This window comes from Amblyraja radiata, chromosome 3 (assembly GCF_010909765.2).
Source record: "Amblyraja radiata isolate CabotCenter1 chromosome 3, sAmbRad1.1.pri, whole genome shotgun sequence".
In the NCBI taxonomy this organism is placed as follows: domain Eukaryota; kingdom Metazoa; phylum Chordata; class Chondrichthyes; order Rajiformes; family Rajidae; genus Amblyraja; species Amblyraja radiata.
Window position 1 is genome coordinate 112,121,192 of NC_045958.1, and position 23,087 is coordinate 112,144,278.

The window sequence follows — 23,087 nt, forward strand, 5'->3', positions numbered from 1 at the left end:
TTACAATGTGTTCTTTCAGTGAATGTGTCTTTAATACTGTAGAAAGTTTACTCACTAGCCAATTGTACCGATTTATAAGAATAACTAACAAGGTGGTGGAGGAACACAGTGGGTCAGGCAGCACCCGAGGAGAGAATAGTTCAAGTTCAAGTGAATTTATTGTCATGTGTCCCTGTATAGGACAATGAAATTCTTGCTTTGCTTCAGCACACAGAACATAGAGGCATTTACTACAAAACAGATAAGTGTGTCCATATACCATAATATAAATATATACACACATGAATAAATAAACTGATAAAGTGCAAATAACAGAAAATGGGTTATTAATAATCAGAGTTTTGTCCGAGTCAGATTTAATAGCCTGATGGCTGTGGGAAAGTAGCTATTCCTGAACCTGATTGTTGCAGTCTTCAGGCTCCTGTACCTTCTACCTGAAGGTCACAGGGAGATGAGTGTGTGGCCAGGATGGTGTGGGTCTTTGATGATACTGCCAGCCTTTTTGAGGCAGCGACTGCGATAAATCCCCTCAATGGAAGGAAGGTCAGAGCCGATGATGGACTGGGCAGTGTTTACTACTTTTTGTAGTCTTTTCCTCTCCAGGGCGCTCAAATTGCCGAACCAAGCCATGATGCAACCGGTCAGCATGCTCTCTGGTTAGACAGTTAGCAATAGACAGACAACGATATGGATTGGGACCCTAATTCAGACGGGTTACAGACGGATACATATATTTGAAATTAGTGGTATTGCTGTGAATGATTTGTTAGAATAGAAGGAATAATGGGGCTAAGAAATCTTAATTTATAATTCAATGATTAAAATGTGAACTAATCATTATTATCATTAAGCGGAATATTACTTGCCTTAACCTGTAGTATTATGCAATTTGATTGTAAAAATAAGTATTCATTGCAAATAAAATGGATTTATTGAAATCTCTTTGGTTTTCTGTTTCTTTTTAACGAATGGGATTCTTATCATGTTGAATTTATACTTGTCTTTTATTTCCAGTTCGAGCATATAACAAGAGGTAGTTGTATGAGGTGAAATGTTTGTTGGATAATTGGTCTTCCTTTGCTTGTCCATGTTTCCCTGTAAAATGCTTAATTGAGAAGTTATTTAGTTTTCATTTCGTCTCCACTCATACTAGCTCTCCTTGGCTAATTATAACTGTTCAAGTGACCTTAACTTTACACGCGTGGAAATGCAGATTGCTTAATCTTTCTATATTTGATCCAATCTGCGAAAATAATATAAATTAGACCATGTTATATCTTGCACTGAAGTTATCCTTTACTTGTGCACTAGACGGCTTGTGTGTATTCATGTATAGTCTTTTCGCTGACTGGATAGCACGCAAACAAACACTTTTCACTGTGGCAAGGAACTGCAGATGCTGCTTTATAGCGAAGATAGATCCAGAATGGTGGAGCATCTCAGTGGGACAGGCAGCATCTCTGGAGAGAATGAAAGGGTGACGTTTCGAGTCGAGACCCTTCTTCAGACTGAGAGTCAAGAGAAAGGGAGACTAGAGATATGAAAGGGTAAGCTGTGAAAACAGCAGCTCAAAGCAAACGATGATCAAGGAAATGTAGAATGGTTCATTGTTAGCTGAGGGGAAGGTGACAATGAGGCATATAATCAGTAAAATTAATCTGGTGTACAGTGAAACTAGTTGGAGAACTAGGGTGGGGGAGGGATGTGGAGAGGGAAAGCAAGGGTTACTTGGAGTTACAGAAATCAATATTTTTTACCACTGGGTTGTAAGCTGCCCAAGCAAAATATAAGGAGAGGCCCAACGCAGTTTGTAGGGAACAGCACCTCACATTTCACCAACATGTCCCATCTACATCAGTCCCACCTGCCCGCTCTTGGCTCATATCCCTCTAAACGTGTCCTATCCATGTACCTGGCTAAAACATTGCAATGGTACCTGCCTCAACTACCTCCTCCGGCAGCTCATTCCATACACCCACCACCTTTTGTGTAAAAATATACCCTCAGGTTCCTATTAAATCTTTCCCCCCTCACCTTAGACCTATAACCTCTGGTTCTCGACTCCCCTACTCTGGGCAAGAGACCGTGTATTTACCTGATCTACTCCTCTCATGATTTTATACACCTCTGTAAGATTACTCCGTATCTCCCTGCACCCTGAGGAATAGAGTCCTAGCCTGCTCAACCTCTCCCAATAGCTCAGCCCTCGAATCCTGGCAACATCCTCAAATCTTCTCTTTACTCTTTCCAGCTTGACAACATCTTTCCTGTAACAAGGTGCCCACAACTGAACACAATATTCTATTGATACTGCTCTTTTTCCACCTTAGTCCAAATGTTCAGAACATACACTCTGGTCCCCACTGAGTTTTCCTGGAGGAGAATCTTAACTACACTGATCTGATTCAGACGATATAGTCATTCTGTCCAAAGAGACACTTACTGCTGCATGTGAACTGAATATTTACAGACAATTTAATCGCCATCATATTGGTGCCATCAAAAAATCTTTACCTCTCACTATTAAGTCAGGTCGGCACAGTGGCCCAACGGTAGAGTTGTTGCCTTGCAGCGCCAGAAAACCAAGTTTAATCCTGACTACAGGTGCTTGTCTGTACGTTCTCCCTGCGGCCTGCATGGGTTTTCTCCGGAAGCTGCGGTTTCTTCCCACACTCCAAAGACGTACAGGTTTGTCGGCTAATTGACTTGGTAAAACTGTCCCCAATGTGTGTAGGATAGTGTTAGTGTGCTGGTTGGCGCAGACTCAGTGGGCTGAAGGGCCTGTTTCCGCACTGTATCTCTAAACTAAACTAAACTAAACAGAGACTAACTCACATGTTATGAGTTCAGATGATAGAAAACTGCTTTTAATCTGAAACTTGTGACTTTCTTAACAGCAGACTTCATACCACTTCCACCATAGAAACCGTTAGCCCATGGCAGTATTGTGTAATACAAACAGATAACAGTGCAAACCACATTATTGCGAACATTCTCTATCATAACTTTCCACATTCCTGTTTGTTTGGTGTTTATTTCCGATTGAACTATCTGAGACTTGAGTACTCCTTCCCAGACTGATTTCGCTGGTATTATCCAGAATTAAGTATACAGCTGGCAGCACCACAATCTCTCATACAGCCTGTAGATGACATGTGCATGTACCTTTAATATAGTGACCTCACCACTACTAACCACTCCCCATATCAGAAGTATAATTGCAACCTCCCCACCCATTGATCGCTCTCTAGCTCCTGTGACAGACCACGTACAGCTAGGGCAGCAACGTTTGTGTATTATCAATAAATAGTAGTAAAGACACAGTGTGTTTATGACTCCTCTTTACATGGTGTCACAATCGTACCTCTGCGCCTCCTGTTTGTCGGGTTTTATTTACTTTTGACCCAGTTCCCTATCCCTTGTTCTATCTCCCGTGCCATGGCTACCTCTTGCCGCAAGCCCGATGTGCTTGTCTTCGACTCAGACATTGCCCATCGGTGGGGTGTCTTTAGACGCGATTTCCAGCACTACATGACGATCACCCATCCTGCTGCCACCGCTGAAATGCGGGCTTCTCTGCTCCTCAACCTGGCTGATCCCGATGCCCTGGAACGATCTGAGTCGTTTGTCTATGGTGCCGATGAAGATGCTCGAGACCCGGTATGTCTTATGGCTAAGTTTACCGCGATGTGCGACATCCCCGACTGCGGAAGTTCATCCCCGACCTCAGCGAGCTGAGTGCGCCCCTGAGGGAGCTAATCAAGAAGGACACTGCCTGGGCCTGGTTCCCGCATCACCAAAAAGCTTTTGACGTCCTGAAGTCTAGACTGGTCAGTACCCCCACTCTTAAATTCTTCGATCTACAGCGTCCCATCGTTCTCACCTGCGACGCTTCCAAATTCGGTCTTGGTGCCGCCTGCCTGCAAGCTCCACGATGGCCTGCAGCTGCCCATTTCCTATGCGTCCCGCACCATGACCCCTGCCGAGCAGCGCTACGCTCAGATTGAGAAGGAACTGCTTGCCGTGGTATTTGCTTGCTCCAAGTTCAAGGACTACATTCTGGGCAACAACTTCACGATCGAGACCGACCACCAGCCGTTGGTCACCATCCTAAACAAGCCAATCCACGTTGCCTCTTCCCGGTTGCAGCGCATGATGCTGCAGCTCCAGCGCTTCACTTTTTAAATTGTGTATCGCAAGGGCAAGGACATGTTCGTGGCCGACACGCTGTCCCACGCGCCACTATCGTCCACTGATCGCCACCCATACGAATCGTCTGACCTGATGGTGCTTAACGTTAACATTGTGCCTTCACAGCAGATGCAGTCCCTGGTCAAGCACACTGCCAAGGATCCTGCCCTGCAGCAGCTTGCCAACGTCATCCGGCAGGGCTGGCCAGACCGACGTTCATCCTTGCCGGCCGGTGCCGTGCCCTACTTCCTGGTCCGTGACGAGCTCGTGCTGCACGACGGCGTGATGGTGAAAGGACACAAGGTGGTTGTGCCCACTGCGCTGCGGGACCACTATTTTCAGTCCGCCCACCGCGGTCATCCTGGGGCCGAGGCCACTCTGTCCCACGCCCAGAGTCAGTTCTACTGGCCCGGCATGGCCCAAGACATCCGGGAGAGGGTCTCCGCCTGCTCTACCCGCTCCCCATCAGCAACGCCAGCTGCTTCTGCAACAGCCTGCCCCTGAACTGCCCTGGATGGCGGTCGCCACTGACATTTTCGAGTGGCGTGGCAAGCACTTCCTGGTCCTCGTTGACTCTTATTCTAGCTGGTTCGAGGTCGACCAGCTGCACTCCCTCACCTCTTCGGCCGTCATCGGGAAGCTGCGCCACCACTTCGCCACTTTCGGCTCCCCGGCGAGCCTCCAATCTGACAACGGCAACCAGTTCACCAGTGCCGAGTTTCGGGGTTCGCTGCCAGCTGGAACGTCCGACACTACACCAGCAGTCCAGAGTACCCGCAGAGCAACGGCCTGGCGGAGCGCGCTGTCCGCAGTGCTAAGGACTTGCTGGAGCATTGCAGACTGTCCAACTCCGACTTTTACCTGGCCCTCGTCAATCTTCGAAACATCTCCCGCGACCCTGCCTTGGGCTCGCCAGCACAGCGGCTGATGGCTCGCACTACGAGACCTCCACTCCCTGTGACCCAGCGGTCCCTCGTGCCCTCTGTTCTCCAGCCCGCTGCTGTCCAGGAGCGCTTTGCCCTCAAGCACGAAGTGCAAAAGCGCTCCCATGACAAGTCCTGCCGTCCCCTACCGCGTCTGTTCCCCGGTCAAGTCGTCCGGATGCAGTCCCCCTCCGGTCACTCCAAGCTTGCCACCGTCGTCGGTAATGCTGGTTCGCCGCGGTCCTACCTGGTCGACCACGACGGTACCATCTACCGCCGGTCCCGCCAACATCTGCGGCTTGTCAACGAGCCCCCACCACCGTCTGCCGACCCTTTCTCCCCTCCATTGTCCGCCACACTGCCTGCCGCCCCACGCATGCCTCGGACCCTGCCATCTCAACTCTTCCAGCCCCGCTCTCCACCAGCCAGCCCTCGTTCGCCTGCCCGTCCACCCGCTGCTGCGCCTGGATCCCCTCCTCGGCCTCTGCCTCTTCTTTCTCCTCCAGGGTCCCCGGTTCGGTCACCCGCTCCCGCTCCGGCCCCTGCTCTTCCTGCAGAGGGGAGAGATGGCGAGCTGCGTACCCGGTCCGGGCGGCTGGTTAAGCCGCCTGTCCGCTATGGTGAATTTGCTTAGCTGCTTGCTCAACTGTTTGTTTAACTGTTTGCTTACCTGCTCGTAGCGTATGAGACGTGGTCGCCCCATCACTACTGTATTGCTTTTCGTTTCCAAGGGGAAGGATGTAGATGACATGTGCATGTACCTTTAATATAGTGATCTCACCACTACTAACCACTCCCCATATCAGAAGTATAATTGCAACCTCCCCACCCATTGATCTCTCTCTAGCTCCTGTGACAGACCACGTACAGCTAGGGCAACAACGTTTGTGTATTATCAATAAATAGTAGTAAAGACACAGTGTGTTTATGACTCCTCTTTACACAGCCTATGATAGAACTTTATTTATCCCAGGAGGGAAATGTTCACATAAACTAGGAGAAGGGGCTGCATTTCCTGGCCATACTAAATTGTTCTGAGAATGTGGCCAGCTTTCTTTCCTCCAAACACCATTTTCTTCCAAATACTTTTCCACTGCAGTCTTCACAGCTTACTTCCGAGAACACTCCTGACTGGTCTGGGCTTTCAATAATAAAAAAATAATAATAATAAACTTAATTTCGGACTCAAGGTCCAGACAAGGGGCAACATTACATAAAATTACACTGCATATAAAAACACCATAAAATACATATAAAATCTTAGTTTATCACTTATAAAAGCATCATAAATCATGTATTAAAAAAAACACAATGCATGATTTAAAATCCAGAAAGAAAGATCAGTGTCCTACAATGAGACAGTGATACCAGAGTCTACACAACTGGGATTCGTAGCATTTAGTGCTAAACCTTATGTTTGACAAAGCCACGATAATTAAATTTTTAGAGTAATTTATCCTGCAAATGAATTTATACATATGATTTCTTTGGATAGCTTCTAAAGTACTGACTCCTGCAGCCACAAACATGTTACTAACACTACACCATCTAGGTCATGGCATCATCATAGGCCACCTTTAGTCTCTCCAAACTTGTCTTTCCGTAGTTCGACCAGAGGCGCGCAGTATAGAGTGGTGTGCAATATGCTCTAAACAATGACATCTTCACCACATCTGTACACACACCAAACTTACGCAAGAGAATATTCGCCTGTACATACGTCGTTGCCTTTATTCAATTTTGGAAAACGCTTCTGATATCTCTCATAGGCAAATAAATGCCATAAAGATGATCTTCCTTCCACAAATCCTGTACTTATTTCAATCAATACCGATTTATCTTCCTAAATAATTTGTTAACGACTCTATGATCACAAACTTTATTTGGGATTATAAAACACACAGAATCCATAAACGACATCTATGTAAACCCAAAGAAATTGGCGGATTGGCTCTCCCCAATTTTTTGTATTATTACTGGGCAACGAATATTAAAAACGTAATCTATTGGATGGACAACACATGCCAACAGGTAAACTGGTTATTAATGGAGAGAGAGGACCTTTCGTCTTTTAATATAGGCGCGATTCTTCTCTCTCCAATAAATTTGAAGAAAACACTATATGAGAAAAATCCGATTATCCACAGTACCCTACGAATCTGGAAACAAGTGGTCAGCCCTTAAACTGAGAAATCTATCTCTTCTCTCACCAATTGCCAGCAACCCTTCGTTAAAGCCGTTTATTCTAGACAAGACGTTCACACACTGGGAAAGATTAGGAATTAAAAAACAGGGAGATCTTTACGAGATGGGAACTCTTCTCTCATTTCAAGAATTACAGTTGAAATATCATCTGAAAGGTAGCCAATACTTTAGATACCTTCAAATACGAGACTATCTGAAATCATATATCCAAGTCTATCAATATATGTTTCCAGACACACCAGACGAATGTATGAATAGAAACTCGGATTCAACCAAGTTAATATCATACCTGTATAATACCCTTTTTGGCAAATGTACAAGAGTAGAACAACCGGCATATAAAATTATACAGTTATTGTACAGCTTCAATTTTGACTTTTTAGCTTTGACTTAGAAGAAAAGAAAAAGAACAAGAAAGAGAAAAAGTGAGATGTGCAAAGATAGGTCCCCTAGACTAGCAAAGTCGTGTAGCCAAAGAGTGGGTAAAATAATTCAATGTTTATGCCACTAGGGTGCAGACTGCCCAAGCGGAATATGAGGTGCTATTCCTCCACTTTCCGGTGGTGCTCACTCTGGCCATGGAGGAGGTCCAACATTGAATTCACCAATTTCCGGTAGCCCTTGCTATCTCCTCCCCTTCTCAGATCTCCCTCAGCCCTCGGCTCTTCCTCTTCCTTTTTCCTTTCTTCTCCCCATCCCCCCCCATCCTACATCAGTCTGCAGTAAAGATCCTATAGCATTATAGGTAGGTATGTTACAAAACTTACCTTCAGCGGCGCTGCAGATCTGTCGCTGCCCGTGTGCGCGACTTTGGCGCCTTTGAGAGGCGGGGCAGGTTTAAAATGCCTTGTTTCTCCAGCCTATTCAAATCGATGTCTGTCAGGCTGTTTAGCTGCTAAAGAATAATCGCTTCGACTGCTGTTTTATTAAATTTCTTTTAAACTGCACTGGATATTTTATGAACAGGAGTAAATTAAAAATAATCTTCTAAAGCCGTCAACGCCGACAACGGGGACGGATTTCATGTACGGGACAGGTAAAGGAAAGCCGTATATTTTATATATAAACTTGCTTCTAAGGAAGCCTTTAATCAAAATTTCACGTTGCGAAAATGTCATTATGTCAATATACGAACCGGCAGTATTTTTCCTGCCGATATGAGGTATAAATTCACAGCAAACCGCAACGTTCCAAACCAGCGCGTTCCACAAAAACCCACTCGCAAGATGATTTAAATGGCCATTAATTTACGGGAATTAAACACTAAATTCCTTCCATTTGGCCTATAAATTAATGACAATGAGATTTTAAAATGTTATTGTGAATTATTGTGTGAACACAAGCTATTTAAAAATGTTAACTTTTTCTTAAGAAATGCATAGATGTTTAGATCTAGTAATTGAATTTTGTAATTAGTTATAATTAGGTAACTAACTAATTATATGCTTTAATTTCAGGTCATCCAAGTAAGATTGTTTCATATTGGTTTCAGAATGCTTCAATCTATAATAACTGAAAATGTCATTCAGTTCTCTTAATTTTTAAGAAAGTTATGGGCTTTTGACTGTCGTTGATCACAGCTTTTGAGTTAAGTCAATGGAAAAGCAATAGGGAACAAGGTGCAATTTCAGAGAATGAAAATGGCCATAACATTTTTAATACTGAAGATATGAAAATGTGAATTAGGTGTCAAATTAAACTTCTTTTTTTGCTTTATCTGATGGGATAAATTGCAGACTTGATTTTTAAAATCTCAAAATTTTGTAACATTGCTACATATATCCAAGACTATCAATCTATGTTGCCAGACACACTAGACATATGTATGAATAGAAACTCAGATTCAAACAAGTTAATATCATACCTGTATAATACCCTTTTAAATATACAAACCCCATCATCAGAAGTAATTAGAAGAGCTTGGGAAGATGAACTTGGCCTAACAATTTTAAAAGACAGATGGGAGGAAAGCCTTCTATACATTCACAACTGTGCGCGCTTGTGTGTGTGTGTGTGTGTGTGTGAGAGCCCGCCCACGTGACCGCTCCCACATGATCATCCTCTTCTTCTTCTATGTAGTTTTTTTTAGCGGTTGGCAAACAACCTTTTAGTGCATTACCGCCACCAACTGGTATGGAGTGTGGATCAAAAAACATTATAACTTATATACTAATAACCTATATCTTTCCGAACAAATTGGTTACCCTGAGAAAAAGCAATAGGATTTGATAGCACTTATATGAATTATTTTGTAAAATATCTATTAAATCAAATTGTACTTTCTTTTCTGAATCGTTCACTAATTTGTCTTCTTTCTTCCTCATACCTCTCACAATGTATAATGACATGCTCTATTGTCTCTTCTTGCCCACAGTATTCACATCTGCCTGTATTATGCTTGCCTATTATAAAAAGTGTATTGCTCAGACCAGTGTGTCCAAATCTGATTCTTGAAATTACTGTCTCCTCTTTTCTGTTTTTTCCTGCACATCTCATTTCTCCCACTTTCCTCTGGACTCTGTAGAACCACCGTCCTTTCCGCTCTTCCTCCCATTGCTTTTGCCGTCTTTCCTTCAGTCTTTGCTTAATAATGTCTTTGATTTCAGTTTTACCTATGTTAATACTTAAATCAATCTTATTTCTTTTTGTTACCTCTTTTGCCACCTTATCTGCCATTTTGTTTCCTCTAATGCCAATGTGTGCTGGTACCCATAAAAATATGACTGTAAGCCCCATCATTTGTTTGTTGTATTTCAATCAAAATGTCTGGTCTACTGTCTGAATGGTTGTGCTGTAAACTCTTTATTGCTAAACTTGAATCTGAACAAATAACTGTCCTTAAAGGCCTGGTATCCTCGACCCACTGTACCGCTAACAATATTGCAATCATTTTACCTGTGTATACTGAGACCTCATTATTGATCCTCTTCCCCACATGATCATCTTTGCACGTGAATGAACGGCCGTTATCGGGGGCGCGTGGCCGCTCCCACGTGACCGCGGCTCGAGGCTAAACTGCCGTTATCCCGGGCCCGGCCGGGCCGAGCGTTCATTCACGTGGGAGCGGTCACGTGCAAAGATCTTATAGCAATGTCAATTACCCTGCAAGTCAGGTCGGTTCCGGTTACTACAAAAATCAACTCAAACACTGCTTGTGAGCCATTTAAAAATAAATGATTTAAAAAACATTAAAACAGACAATTACCAGAGTCAAATTTTATTCTTGACAAGAAGTATGAACTGACAGATTTATGAATCTAACCCACACAAACTGTTGCCCCGCAACGTTGATTACACTGCGAGTCGGGTCGGGTCAGGTAGGCTCAGGTTACTAAAATGGGCGGGGGAAAATGCCCAGGATCCCCTCCATAGCGTACTGCACGTCAGCCCATTGCATTTCGCAGGAGTAGCCCATCTTGCTCCGCTATAAGATCTTTGGTCACGTGTCCGAACGCCGGGGTCGCGCGCTGAGTTCCGGACGCTGTGCGCGGGCCCGCGCTCACTGACAGCCGGTGGCGATGATGAAGCGGCTGCAGCCGGCGATCCCGCTCCTTTGCTTTCATCTCCTGCTCTCCGCCGCCCGCGGCTCCCAGCCCCCCCACATCGTCTTCATTTTGGCCGATGACTACGGCTGGAACGACGTCGGCTACCACGGCTCGGTGATCCGGACCCCGGTGCTGGACAAGTTGTCGGCCCAGGGGGTCCGACTGGAGAACTACTATGTGCAGCCCCTGTGCACGCCGTCCCGCAGCCAACTCCTGACCGGCAGGTACCAGGTAGGGCCAGTGTTCACAGTACTAGAGTCACACTGTGTGCAAACCATCCCACTCTCTCCAACATACACTAATCCCACCTGCCGGCGTTTGGACCATATCCCTCTAAACCTGTCCTATCCATGTACCTGGACGCAAAACGCTGGAGTAACTCAGCGGAACGGGCAGCATCTATTCCAGCATTTTGTGTCTACTTTCGATTTAAACCAGCATCTGCAGTTCTTTCCTATACATTTCTATCCATGTACCTGTCTGATCGTTTCTTAAACGTTGCGATAGTCCCTGCCTCAACTACGTCCTCCGGCAGCTCGTTCCATGCACCCGCCACCCGGCAGCCACTGACACAGTACTTGCACTTAAACGCATAGGCTGCAGCAAAATGACCTGTTGCTTCAGGTGTGCTAAGAGTTAGGGATAATGTTGCAGCTGCATAGATTTATTTGGGGTTATTGTGCGCAGTTCTGGTCGTCCCATTGCATGAAAGATGTGGCTTAGGAGAGGGTGTAGAGGAGGTTTATCAGAATGCTTAGGAAAGAACTGCAGATGCTGGTTCAAGTCGAAGGTAGACACAAAATGCTGGAGTAACTCAGCGGGACAGGCAGCATCTCTGGAGAGAAGGAATGGGTGACGTTTCGGGTCGAGACCCTTGAGAATCAGTCTGAAGAAGGGTCTCGACCCGAAATGTCACCATTCCTTCTCTCCAGAGATGTTGCCTGTCCTGCTGAGTTTCTCCAGCATTTTGTGTCTACCTTTATCAGAATGTTGCTTGGATTACAGGGTTTAGCTACAGGGGGAGATTGGATGAACTTGGATTGTTTTCCCTGGTACATTAGAGGTCGAGGGGAGACTTGATAGAAGTATATAAAACTACGAGAGGCACAAAATAGGGTAGACAGTCAGAACCTTCTTCCCACAGTGGAACTGTTCAACCTTAACAGACAAAGCTGTACAGTGAGAGGGGCAAAGTTTAAAGGAGATGTGTGGGGCAAGGGTTTTACACAGAGCGTGGTGGGTGCCTGGAATGCATTGCCAGGGCTAGTGGTGATTAGGAGGCTTTTAGATGGGCACATGGAAACTCCATAGGAGCAGAATTAGGCCATTTGGCCCAGGACGGCACGGTGGCGCAGTGGTAGAGTTGCTGCCTTGCAGTCCTTGCAACGCCAGAGACCCGGGTTCGATCCCGACTACGGGTGCTGTCTGTACGGAGATTGCACGTTCTCCCCATGACCGTGTAGGTTTTCTCAGAGATCTTTGGTTTCCTCCCACGCTCCAAATGTGTACAGGTTTGTAGGTTAATTGGCTTGGTATATAAGTGTAAATTGTCCCTAGTGTGTGTAGGATAGTGTTAATGTGCGGGGATCGCTGGCCAGTTGTTTCCGCGCTCTATCCCTAAACTAAACTAAGTCTACTCTGCTGTTCAATCATGGTTGATCTATCTTTCCCTCTTAACCCCATTCTCCTGCCTTCTCCCCATAACCCTTGACACTTGTACTAATCAAGAAACTATCTATCTCTTCTTTGAGATATCCACTGTCTTGGCCTCCACAGCCTTCTGTGGTACTGAATTCCACAGATTTGCAACCCTGAAGTGCAGGGAATTGAGGGATATGGATGAAGTACAGTTGCGGTCAGTTTCATTTGGCATCATGTTCAGCACAAACAATGTGGGCTGATAGGCCTGTTCATGTGCTGTTATGTTCTACGTCAGGGAACGATGACCCAATTCTGTCTCAATTTTCTTGAAAAGGCTGAGGATTTTAACATTATGAAGGTTTTGATACAGTGGATACAGAGAAAATACTTCTGCCTGGAGTTGTGTATCATTTGAATATGTATATATTAATATAATTGTATATTAATGATTTGGACAAGGGGATTGAAGGCTTTGTGGCCAAGTTTGTGGATGATACGAAAATAGGTGGAACGGCAGGTATTGTAGAGAAAGCAGGGACTCTGCAGAAGGACTCAGACAGGTAGGGAGAGTGGGCAGCGAAGTGGCAGATGGAATATAGTGTAGCAAAGTTTGGAGTCATGCATTTTGTTAGTTGGAATAAAGGCATAGACTATTTTCTAAATGGCGAGTGAATCCAGAAATCGGATGTGCAAAGGGACTTGGGAGTGTTGGTGCAGGATTTCCAAAAAGTTGGGAATCTAGGTGCCAGCGTTCGTTGGTGGGTCGGTGGTGAAGAGAGATAGCAGCCTCAAATTAACGGCCGTTAGTATCTTAGCTGACGTGTCCTGGGCCCAATACATGGATGGAATCATAAAGACCAGCATCTCTACTTTCTTGGACATTATAAAGAGATTTGACATGCCACCAAATACTCTTTAAAAATAAACTTGTGCAAATGCATTGTTGAATGCATCCTGACTACATGCATCATGTCCTTGTATAGCACCTCCAACCCAAGAGGTTGCAGAAAGTGGTGGATTCCGACCGGTCCATCACAGGTAAAGTTCTCCCCACCATTAAAAATATCAACATGAGTTGCTTCCTCAAGGATATGGCATCTTTCATCAAGGGTCCCCACCATCCAGACAATGCCATCTTCTTGCTGCTACCATCTCAGAAGCATCCACCATGTCACACTCCATCTGGTTCAGGAACAGCTACTTTCCTACAACCTTCCGATCCTGTCACTGACCTGCACAACCCTAGTCCTACCTCAGCTACAGAACACTGTGAACCATATCTTGCACTAACATGGACTTGCTTTTTTCTAATTGTTTTGCACTAATGTCTTTTTTTTTTGGACAGTTTTTATTATTTTTATTTTGCAGCAATAATACTTTTTTTGTGTGTTGTCTGGGTCTAATGGCCTGAGATGCTGCTGCAAGCAAGATTTAATTATACCTGTACCTACCTGTACTTGTCCACATGACAATAACCTTGACTTGAGGTGATTATGTATTTAAGGCCCTACTATTATTCTGGAGGAGAGGAAAATGCAACCTGCATCCTCATTAGGGTAAAGTTCAAATGTTGAAAGTGAGAAAATTAAAAGGAATAATGGGTTCATAAATTAGAGGAACAGAATTAGACCATTCGGTCCATCAGGTCTCCGCCATTCAAACATGGCTGATCTATCTCTCCCTCTCAACTCCATTCTCCTGCCTTCTCCCCATAACCCCTGACATCGTACTAATGACTAATCTGCCAATCTCTGTCTTGACGTGGCCTTCATAGCCATCTGTGGCAATGAGTTCCACGATACACCACCCTCTGGCAAGATAAATTCTTCCTCATCTCCTTTCTAAAGGTACATCCTTACTCTGAGACTATGGCCTCTGGTCCTAAAGTCCCACTAGTGGAAACATCCTCTCCACATCCACTTTTTCCAGGCGTATACAGGTATCCTGGAGATAGAAGGCAATTGAATGTTGATGACATAATGATGTGGTGTAGGATTTCGTTATTTTGAAATACTTATTGTGTAGCAGTTTGTGCAATATTTTGCAGAAGTTAATGCAAAGAGTTTCAGATTTGGGGACTGACCGGTTAAAGGAACATTAAGTTGGGGGGGGGGGGTAATTCTCAAAGTTGCAGTTGTAGGACTGAGAATTCTGTAGCATGGCATGGCAAAGAAGCTAGAGAAGGAAAAACAAGGCTTCAGCCTACAAACAGCTTCCAATGGCCTGTTTCCTTTATTGTCGTTACTTTTTTGCATATCTTTCATTCATTGTTCTTTATCTCTCCACATCACCATCTATAGCTCTCGTTTCCCTTATCCCTAACCAGTCTGAAGAAGGGTCTCGACTCGAAACGTCACCCATTCCATCTCTCCAGAGATGCTGCCTGTCCCGCTGAGTTACTCCAGCTTTTTGTGTCTTATCTTCGGTTTAAGCCAGTATCTGCAGTTCCTTCTTGCACAAATATATTTTAACGTTGTGCTGACAAATTTTACAAGTTGAGTACTTAAAGGACTGGAAGCTGTTGGGAGACAGTACAGTGGCGCAACGGTAGAGTGCTTTACTGCGCCAGAAACCCAGATTTGATCCTGATAAACAGATGGTGTCTGTACAGAGATTGTGACTGCTAGGGTTTTCTCCGGGTGCTCTGGTTTCCTCCCACACTCCAAAGGACTACAGTTTAATTGGGTTAATTGACTTTGGTTAAATTGTCCCTAATGTGTGTAGGATTGTGTTAGTTTGTGGGGATCACTGATCGGCACTGACTCGGTGGGCCAAAGGGCCGGTGTCTGTGCTGTATCTCTAAAACAAAAAACTAAAACTAAATTGTGGGTGACTGGGTCTTTAGAATGTAGACTTGCAACAAGCTGCAGTTTGTAGGGAGGAAGCAATTTATTTAATTGAAAAATACAACATGGAAACATGCCCTTCAGCCCACCGAGTCCATGCTGACCATCGATCACTGTTCACACTAGTTCTGTGTTAGCCCATTTACTCATCCACTCCCTACACACTAGGGTCAATGTCCAATTAACCTGCAAACCCGCACATCTTTAGGATGTGAGAGGGAGCGATGGGCCGCACGGCCTGAAGACAGGAATGGCCAAGCCGAGAACCAGAGATGTGGATGGCGGGAGCCAGCTATGATGGACGTAAGAGCCAGGACGTAAAGGGCTGGTCAGAGAATGAACCGGGGTCTTTCTCAGGTTGGCTGCGGGAATTGGGTGGCACTCCAGAAGACCGAGCACGTAGACTGACTAGACTGAAAATGGCACTCAAACTTGGTGACTTTTGCGGGTGGTCTCAGTAGACTATTTCTGTACTCTTTGTACTAATCGGGGATTGTGCTTGGCAATACTTTACTACTTCTCATGATTTTATAAACCTCTAAAGTCGCCTTCAGCCTCCAATGCTTCAGAAAAAGAGACCCTGACTATCCAGCCTCTGGCTATAATTCAAGCCCTCCAGACCTGGAGGGCTTGAATTATAGTAAATCTCTTTTGGACCTTGGATTTAGATTTGGGTTTATTATTGTCACGTGTACCAAGGTACAGTGAAAAATACAATCAAGTTAAATTCGAGCACAATTGGTAGAGAAAAGTGCAAGATACAGAGTGCAGAATATAGTTCTCAGCATTGAAGTGCAACAATTCCGTAGATCAATGTCCGTCATGAGTGAGAGGTGAATTAAACAGCATCCTAGATTATTTAAGGACTGTTCAGAATACTGATAATAGAGTTTGATAAATTTGAAGTGAAAATTGTGCTGGATAAAAATATTGTCTTCAGTCTTGAGTGAGACAGGATAACTGTTCAGAGGGCTTCACATCAGTTTCAGTTTAGTTTATTGTCACATGTACCAAGGTACAGTGAAAAGCTGCTGTTGTGTGCCAATCCGTCAGCAGAAAGACAATACAATACAATCGATCAATTTACAGTGTGTAGATACATTGAAAACATAGAAAATAGGTGCAGGAGGAGGCCATTTGGCCTTTCGAGCCAGCATTCATTGTGATCATGGCTGATCATCCATAACCCGATAAGGGAATAACGTTTAGTGCAAGGTAACGCCAGCAAAATCAGATCAAGGATAATCCGAGGGTCATCAAAGAGGTAGATGGTAGTTCAGCACTGCTCCCTGGTTGTGGTAGGATGTTTCAGTGGCCTGTGACAGCTGGGAGAAACTGTCCCTGAATCTGGTGGTGTGCATTTTCTCACTTCTGTACCTTTTACCTGATGGGAGAGGGGAAAAGAGGGAGCGACCAGGGTGCGACTCATCCTTGATCATGCTGCTGGCCTGGCCCAGGGAACGTGATGTATAAATGGAGTTAAAATAAGGGGGGTTTGGATTTGTGTGATGGCCTTGGCTACGTCCACCACAATACGCTGCAATTTCTTGTGGTTTATGGATGGAGCTGTTCCCAATTCAAGCTGTGATGCATCCTGATAAAATGGTTTCTATGGTGCATCTGGTGAGAGTTGTAGGGGACATGCTAAACTTCCTAAGCCTTTTAAGGAAGTAGAGGAGCTGGTGTGCTTTCTTGATCAATATGAGTGGTGCAGGAGAAGTTGGTGGCGATATCGACACCTAGGAATTTGAGGTTGTCAACCATCTCTATTTCAGCACCGTCAATGCAAACTGGGGTACATGTACCGCTTTGCTTCCTGAAGTCGATCACTATTTCCTTTGTCTATAATATCATTCTCTATAATATCATTCTCAATAACATAGTAAAGACAAATGCTGGAGTAAATCTGCAGGTCATGCAGCATTCCAGGAGAATATGGTAGGGGACGTTTCAGGTTTGGATGCTTCTCCAGTCTGAAGAAGGGTCTTGACCTGAAACATCACCTTTCCTTGTTCTCTGGGGATGCTGCCTGACCTGCTGAGAACTCCAGCATTTTGTGTCATTCACTGGTAAACCAGCATCTGCAGTCCCTTGATTCTACTTCTCTATTATATTTCTGCACTATCAACCCCATTTCTCTTTATCAAGTGACCAAGAAAATCCCCGTGCTACATTAATAGCACGTGGTGGTGTAATTAATTCCAGATGGGGCGATCTAACTTTTCTTTCTGTAACAATGGCAGGATTAACAAAAAAATACTTCCCACTAGATGGTGCTGCTACTCCACAGTTCAACAGTGCATTGGATGTATTTTTGTGTGCTTTTCTGAGGTTAGCTGTAGCATGAAGTAAAGGCCACAAAAAATGTATTGTACTTCAAGTAGGCACCACGTTCTCAAATTACAGCCATAGCTCCAGGAGCTCAGACACCGTGACCGAGGAACCAAATGGTGCAAACATTATTGATGTTGGATTTAGCATGGCACAGTGGCGCAGCTGGTAGTGCTGCTCTCTCACAGCACTAGAGCCATGGGTTCAATCCTGACTTCTGCTGCCCGCATAGAGTTTGAATGTTTTCCCTTTTACGTTATAGGTTTCCTCCATATCCCAGAGATATGCAAGATTGTAGGTTAATTTAACTATAAAAATGGCCTCTAATGTGTAGTAGAGAATGTGGGAAAACATAGAACTAGTGTGAATGAGTGATCAATGGTTTAGACTCAGTGGATTGAAGAGTCTGTTTCTATGCTGTAAGTTTTGGTTTATTATTTCCATATGTACCAAGGTACAGTGGAAAGCTTTGTTTTGCATGCTATCTAAACATAGTGTTTTGAATCTAAACTAGATTGGAGTTGATGACAAATGAAAAGACAACAATGGTACCTATGTGACAGTTAATACCATTGCCTCACTGCTCCAGGGCTGCTCACGCTGCTCCTGACCTCAGTGCTGTCCATGTGGAGTATACACATAATTCCTTTGGTTTCCTCTGGGTGCTCTGGTTCCTTCCCACAACCATAAGTCATGCTGGCAGATAAATTAGCGACTAGAAATGACCCTGTTGTGAAGGTAGGTGGCAAAAGAATCAAAGAGGAGTTGCTGGGGATGTGAGAGAGAGTAAGAGTGGGAATGGAGTTGGTGGGAATGAGCGAGAGAATAAGAGTAGGAAGAATGGGTGCGATGAAATTCTTTATTCATGGGAAGCTTGCAGAGTAATCCGTATACATACCGTAATGATAAATACAATGTCAAGGAGAGCAGAATGGTGCAACAGAGTCATGAATTTGGATGAATATTGCAAAAATATTAAGGTGTAATAATGGAATGGGATAAAGTTAAGAGTAAGAGTACATGGCTGCATCTGCAGGGTATGAAAAGTGGTTGGTGCAGGAGTCTGACATAACTGGGAAAACTTTGTACACTGTGGATGGCTTGATTGTACTTTTGACTGAATAGAATGCAAACAAAAAGCTTTTCGCTGTATCTCGGTACATGTGACAATAATAAACCAGACTGGAAAGGGTTCCGAGAAGATTTACGAGGATGTTGCCAGGACTCGAGGGTCTGAGCTGTAGGGAGAGGTTGAGCAGGCTGGGTCGCTATTCCTTGGAGCGCAGGAAGATGAGGACTGATCTTATAGAGGTGTACAAAATCATGAGAGGAATAGATCGGGTAGATGCAGTCTCTTGCCCAGAGTTGGGGAATCGAGAACCAGAAGAGATGGGTTTAAGGTGAAGGGGGAAAGATTTAATAGGAATCTAAGGGGTAACATTTTCACACAAAGGGTGGTGGGTGTATGGAACAAGCTGCAAGAGGAGGTTGTTGTGGCAGGTAGTATTCAAATGTTTAAGAAACGGTTAGACAAATACATGGATAGGACATGTTTGGAGGGATATGAGCCAAACATTGGCAGGTGGAACTAGTGTAGCTGGGACATGTTGGTCTGTGTGGGCAAGTTGAGCCGAAGGGCCTGTTTCCACCCTGTAGGCTGTTCATAAATCTGGATGTCTTGGCTTTCAAGCTCCTGTATCATCTTCCAGAAGAAAGGAGAGAGAAAAGGGAATGGACAGGGTGGCAGACATCCTTGATGACACTTCCACTCTCCCAGATGCAAATCGAGTGAAGATGCACTCGCTTACTTAGGTCAACAACCAACTCTTTCAACTTGCTGATGTTAAGGGCTGGGTTTAGAGATACAGCAGGAAGACGGGCCCTTCAGCCCACCGAGCCCATGCTGACCATCAATCTCCAGATCACACTAGTTCTATATTATCCCACTTTCACACTCTCTATGGATTTGGGGAAATTTACAGGAGCCATTTAACATACAAACTCGCACGTCTTTGGGTTGTGGGAGGAAACGGGAGCACCCGGAATGCTGTCTCAGTGAGAACGTACAAACTTTGCACAGACAGCACCCAGGGTCAGGATTGAACACGGTTCTCTGGTGCTGTTAGGAAGCATCTCTACCAATTGCCATCCTGACACCATCACACAAGCAGAAGAAGGTCATTGCCATTGTGAATCTGTCTGCCCTTGTTCCCATTCTTTATCATGAGCACCTTAAAATAAATTAGTAATATGATAATTGTTTTTTAAGTCTCAACAAATTCAAATTTCATAAAATTATTTTCTTTTGATAAGGTACAAAGATGTGGCACGGTGGCGCAGCTGTAGAGTTGCTGCTTTACCATGCCTGTGACTCTGGTTCGATCCCAACTACGGGTGCTGTCTACAGAGTTGATCTCCCCGTGACCTGCATGGGTTTTCTCCAGGTGCTCCGGTTTCCTCCTATGCTCCAAAGACGTACAGGTTTGTCGGCTAATTGGCTTAGTAAAATTGTAAATTGTCCCTGGTTGTCCCTGGTTTGTTAGGATAGTGTTAGTGTGTGGGGATCGCTGATTGGTACAGTGGACCTCTAAACTAAACTAAGGTAAAAAGATGTTGAAGGTAAAAAAATGTAAACGTAGTCTCAATTTCAAACTGAGATAATATAGTTGCTCCTATCAAAGCAAAGATAAGGATTGTTGTTAGATGCAGGCTGCCAACTGAAGAAACCAGCATCCTTTTGAAATCGACAAAAGATAGGGGGGCATACTTGTAAGTTCCATGGGGGCAAGTGTGTATGTCACGTTACTTGGCTTTTTTAATTCCAAATTCTACGGTAGAAAGAGTTTTTTTAAATGATTGGGAACAAAAGCAACATTGAGCTTTTGGGAGAGCAAGATCTCGACCATGCTTATTTCCCGCAGGATCAACAAAAGTCCTGGCTGGTGTAGGGCACGATACACTTGCTGAACTCAAACCAGGTAAACATTGCTGCTGGCTTGTAATGAAGAGGCTTTATAAGGCACTGATGAGACCATACTTGGAATATTGTGTACAGTTTTGGGCCCCACATCTGAGGAAGGATGTGCTGGCGTTGGAGAGGGTCCAGGGGAGGTTTATGAGAATGATCTTGGGTATGATGGGGTCAACAAATGAGCATTTGACGGCACTGGGCCTGTACTCGCTGGAGTTTAGAAGGATGAGGGGGGTGATCCGAATATTGAAAGACCTTGATAGAGTGAATGTGGAGAGGATGTTTAATGGTAGTGTTGCAAACCAGAGGGTGCAGCCTCAGAATAAACGGACTAACCTTTCGAATGGGGATGAGGAGGAATTTCTTTAGCCAGAGGGAGGTGAATCTGTGGAATTCATTGCTACAGCAGGCTGTGGAGACCAAGACACTGGGTATTTTTAAAGCGGAGATTGATAGATTTTTGATTAAGGGTGTCAAAAGTGTCAGGGAGAAGGCAGGAGATTGGCGTTGAGGGGGCAAAAGCAGATCAGCAATGATCGAATGACAGCGTATACTTGAGGGACTGAGTGGCCTAATTCTGCTCCTATATCTCAAGGTCTGTGAATGCTCTCATTGTTGTGATGGATAATGTAACTTAATATTTGTTTCAGTGCCGTAAGTTTTGTTTTTAATTGTATTAAATTTATGGGTAAATAAAACTCTATTCTTGTAACCATATTCGTGTCAGATTAAGTCACTGAATGCATTAAAACGCAGCCAGCATCATCAGAGGCCCACACCACCCTGGCCACACACTTGTATCACTCCTGTCCTCTTGATGATGCTATAGGAGCCTGAAATTGTAACATCCAGGTTCAGGAACAGCTTCTTCCCTACAGCCTTCAGGCAATTAAACACTACGACCTCCAAATAAGCTCAAAGCTACATAGACTAGGGTGCATTGGTTTTGTCGTTTTTGTAATATTATTGTTTGTTTGTTTCATGTGCATGTTTAGTTTAGAGATACAGCGTGGAAACAGGCCCTTCAGCCCACGGACCAGTATTCCTTACACACTAACACGATCCTATATACTTGGGACATTTTACAATTATACCAAGCCAATTAGCCTACACGTCTATGGTGTGTGGGAAAAATACAGATATCCCGGAGAATACCCACGCAGGTCATGAGGAGAACGTAAAAACTTTGTACAGATAAGCATCATTGTCAGAGTCAAACCCGGGTCTCTGGCACTGTAAGGCAGCAACTCTATCGCTATGTCGCCCATGTATGTATGTATATGCGCGCGCGTGTGTGTGTATATATATACATACATTTTATGTGTGTATTTACTGAACTTTTTTATTAATTATATAATTTACAGAGTACTGTACTATGTCTACATATTCAGTTGTGCTGTTGCAAGTAAGAATTTCAGTGTTCCGTTTGGGACATATGACAATAAAACACTCTTGACTCTCGATCTTATCAGAAATCTCTTGCGGTGTGTTCTACAGTACCTTACCCTGCTGAGCTCTAGGTATTTGACACGGTAAATTGAGTAAATAGGTAAAATTTGGAAAAGATAGCTGCAGGAATGATATTGCCAGGAAGTAAACTGCTGCTTACTTGTAGTTCTGGTCTGCTTATCGGAGCGGTTTATCAAGGGGCACTGTTGGATCATCCTTATCAGTCTCAAGGGGCCTCTTGTAATGTTTACAACAATTCCTTTGTGTGGTGATAGTCAACACATTTTTGTGCCTGTTCTGAGTTATGTCTAACGAGTTTATGGTTTGCACAGGCTTTTAATAATTTAAGGGAAGTGCAAGAGGTCTGGATGGTCAAAGGATAGTCAGCCATATTGAAGTCAGAGGAGGCCTGTGGGAATGCTATACTTTTTAAGGTGTCCCATAAGCTATGTTTGAAAGTGTGATGGGTCCATCACTTAATTACTGTGTGCTGCTTCCAAAGAAGTATTAAAACATTTGCAGTAACTTGATAGAACAGAAAGAAACCAGTTTGCACGGTAGAAGGCACTCAATTGCAACCTTTCCCAACTCTTCAGAGGTTTTCAGGTTTCAGAACAGTCAATTCCAACCAGCCAGAAACTGTACCTAATTCAGTACACCTTTAACACCATTTACTATGCCAGCAGCATTGTTTGTTTTGTTTCCTTCACCCCCAACAGCTAATGCAGTCTCCTGTGGATTGCATGAGAGGTTACTGAAAGTACGATGTACAGAAATGCTCTCTAGGAACGCACAATATTGTAGGATCAAGACCTTCGTACTGCAAGATATGTTAGATAACAAAAAAAGTAAATTGCCAGGGACCTGACTCGTTAACTTTAATGTAAAATAATTCACCAAAAGAAAATAGTCTTGAGGCAGACAGGCAAGGCAAAATATTTAAATGGGATACAAAGCATCAACACGACCTGCAAAAAGGTAATAT

General features: G+C 44.2%; 1 protein-coding gene across 1 annotated transcript in view; it reads left to right on the plus strand.

Annotated features, from left to right (window-relative positions):
- Nucleotides 1–10,782: 10,782 nt before the first annotated feature.
- Nucleotides 10,783–23,087, plus strand: part of arsb (arylsulfatase B) — a 91,022-nt gene continuing 78,717 nt past the window's right edge. Inside the window, exon 1 of the mRNA XM_033018600.1 lies at nt 10,783–11,095. Within this exon, the coding sequence (XP_032874491.1) occupies nt 10,838–11,095 (258 nt within the window). The 5' untranslated portion in view covers nt 10,783–10,837. The remainder of the gene's footprint in view (nt 11,096–23,087) is intronic.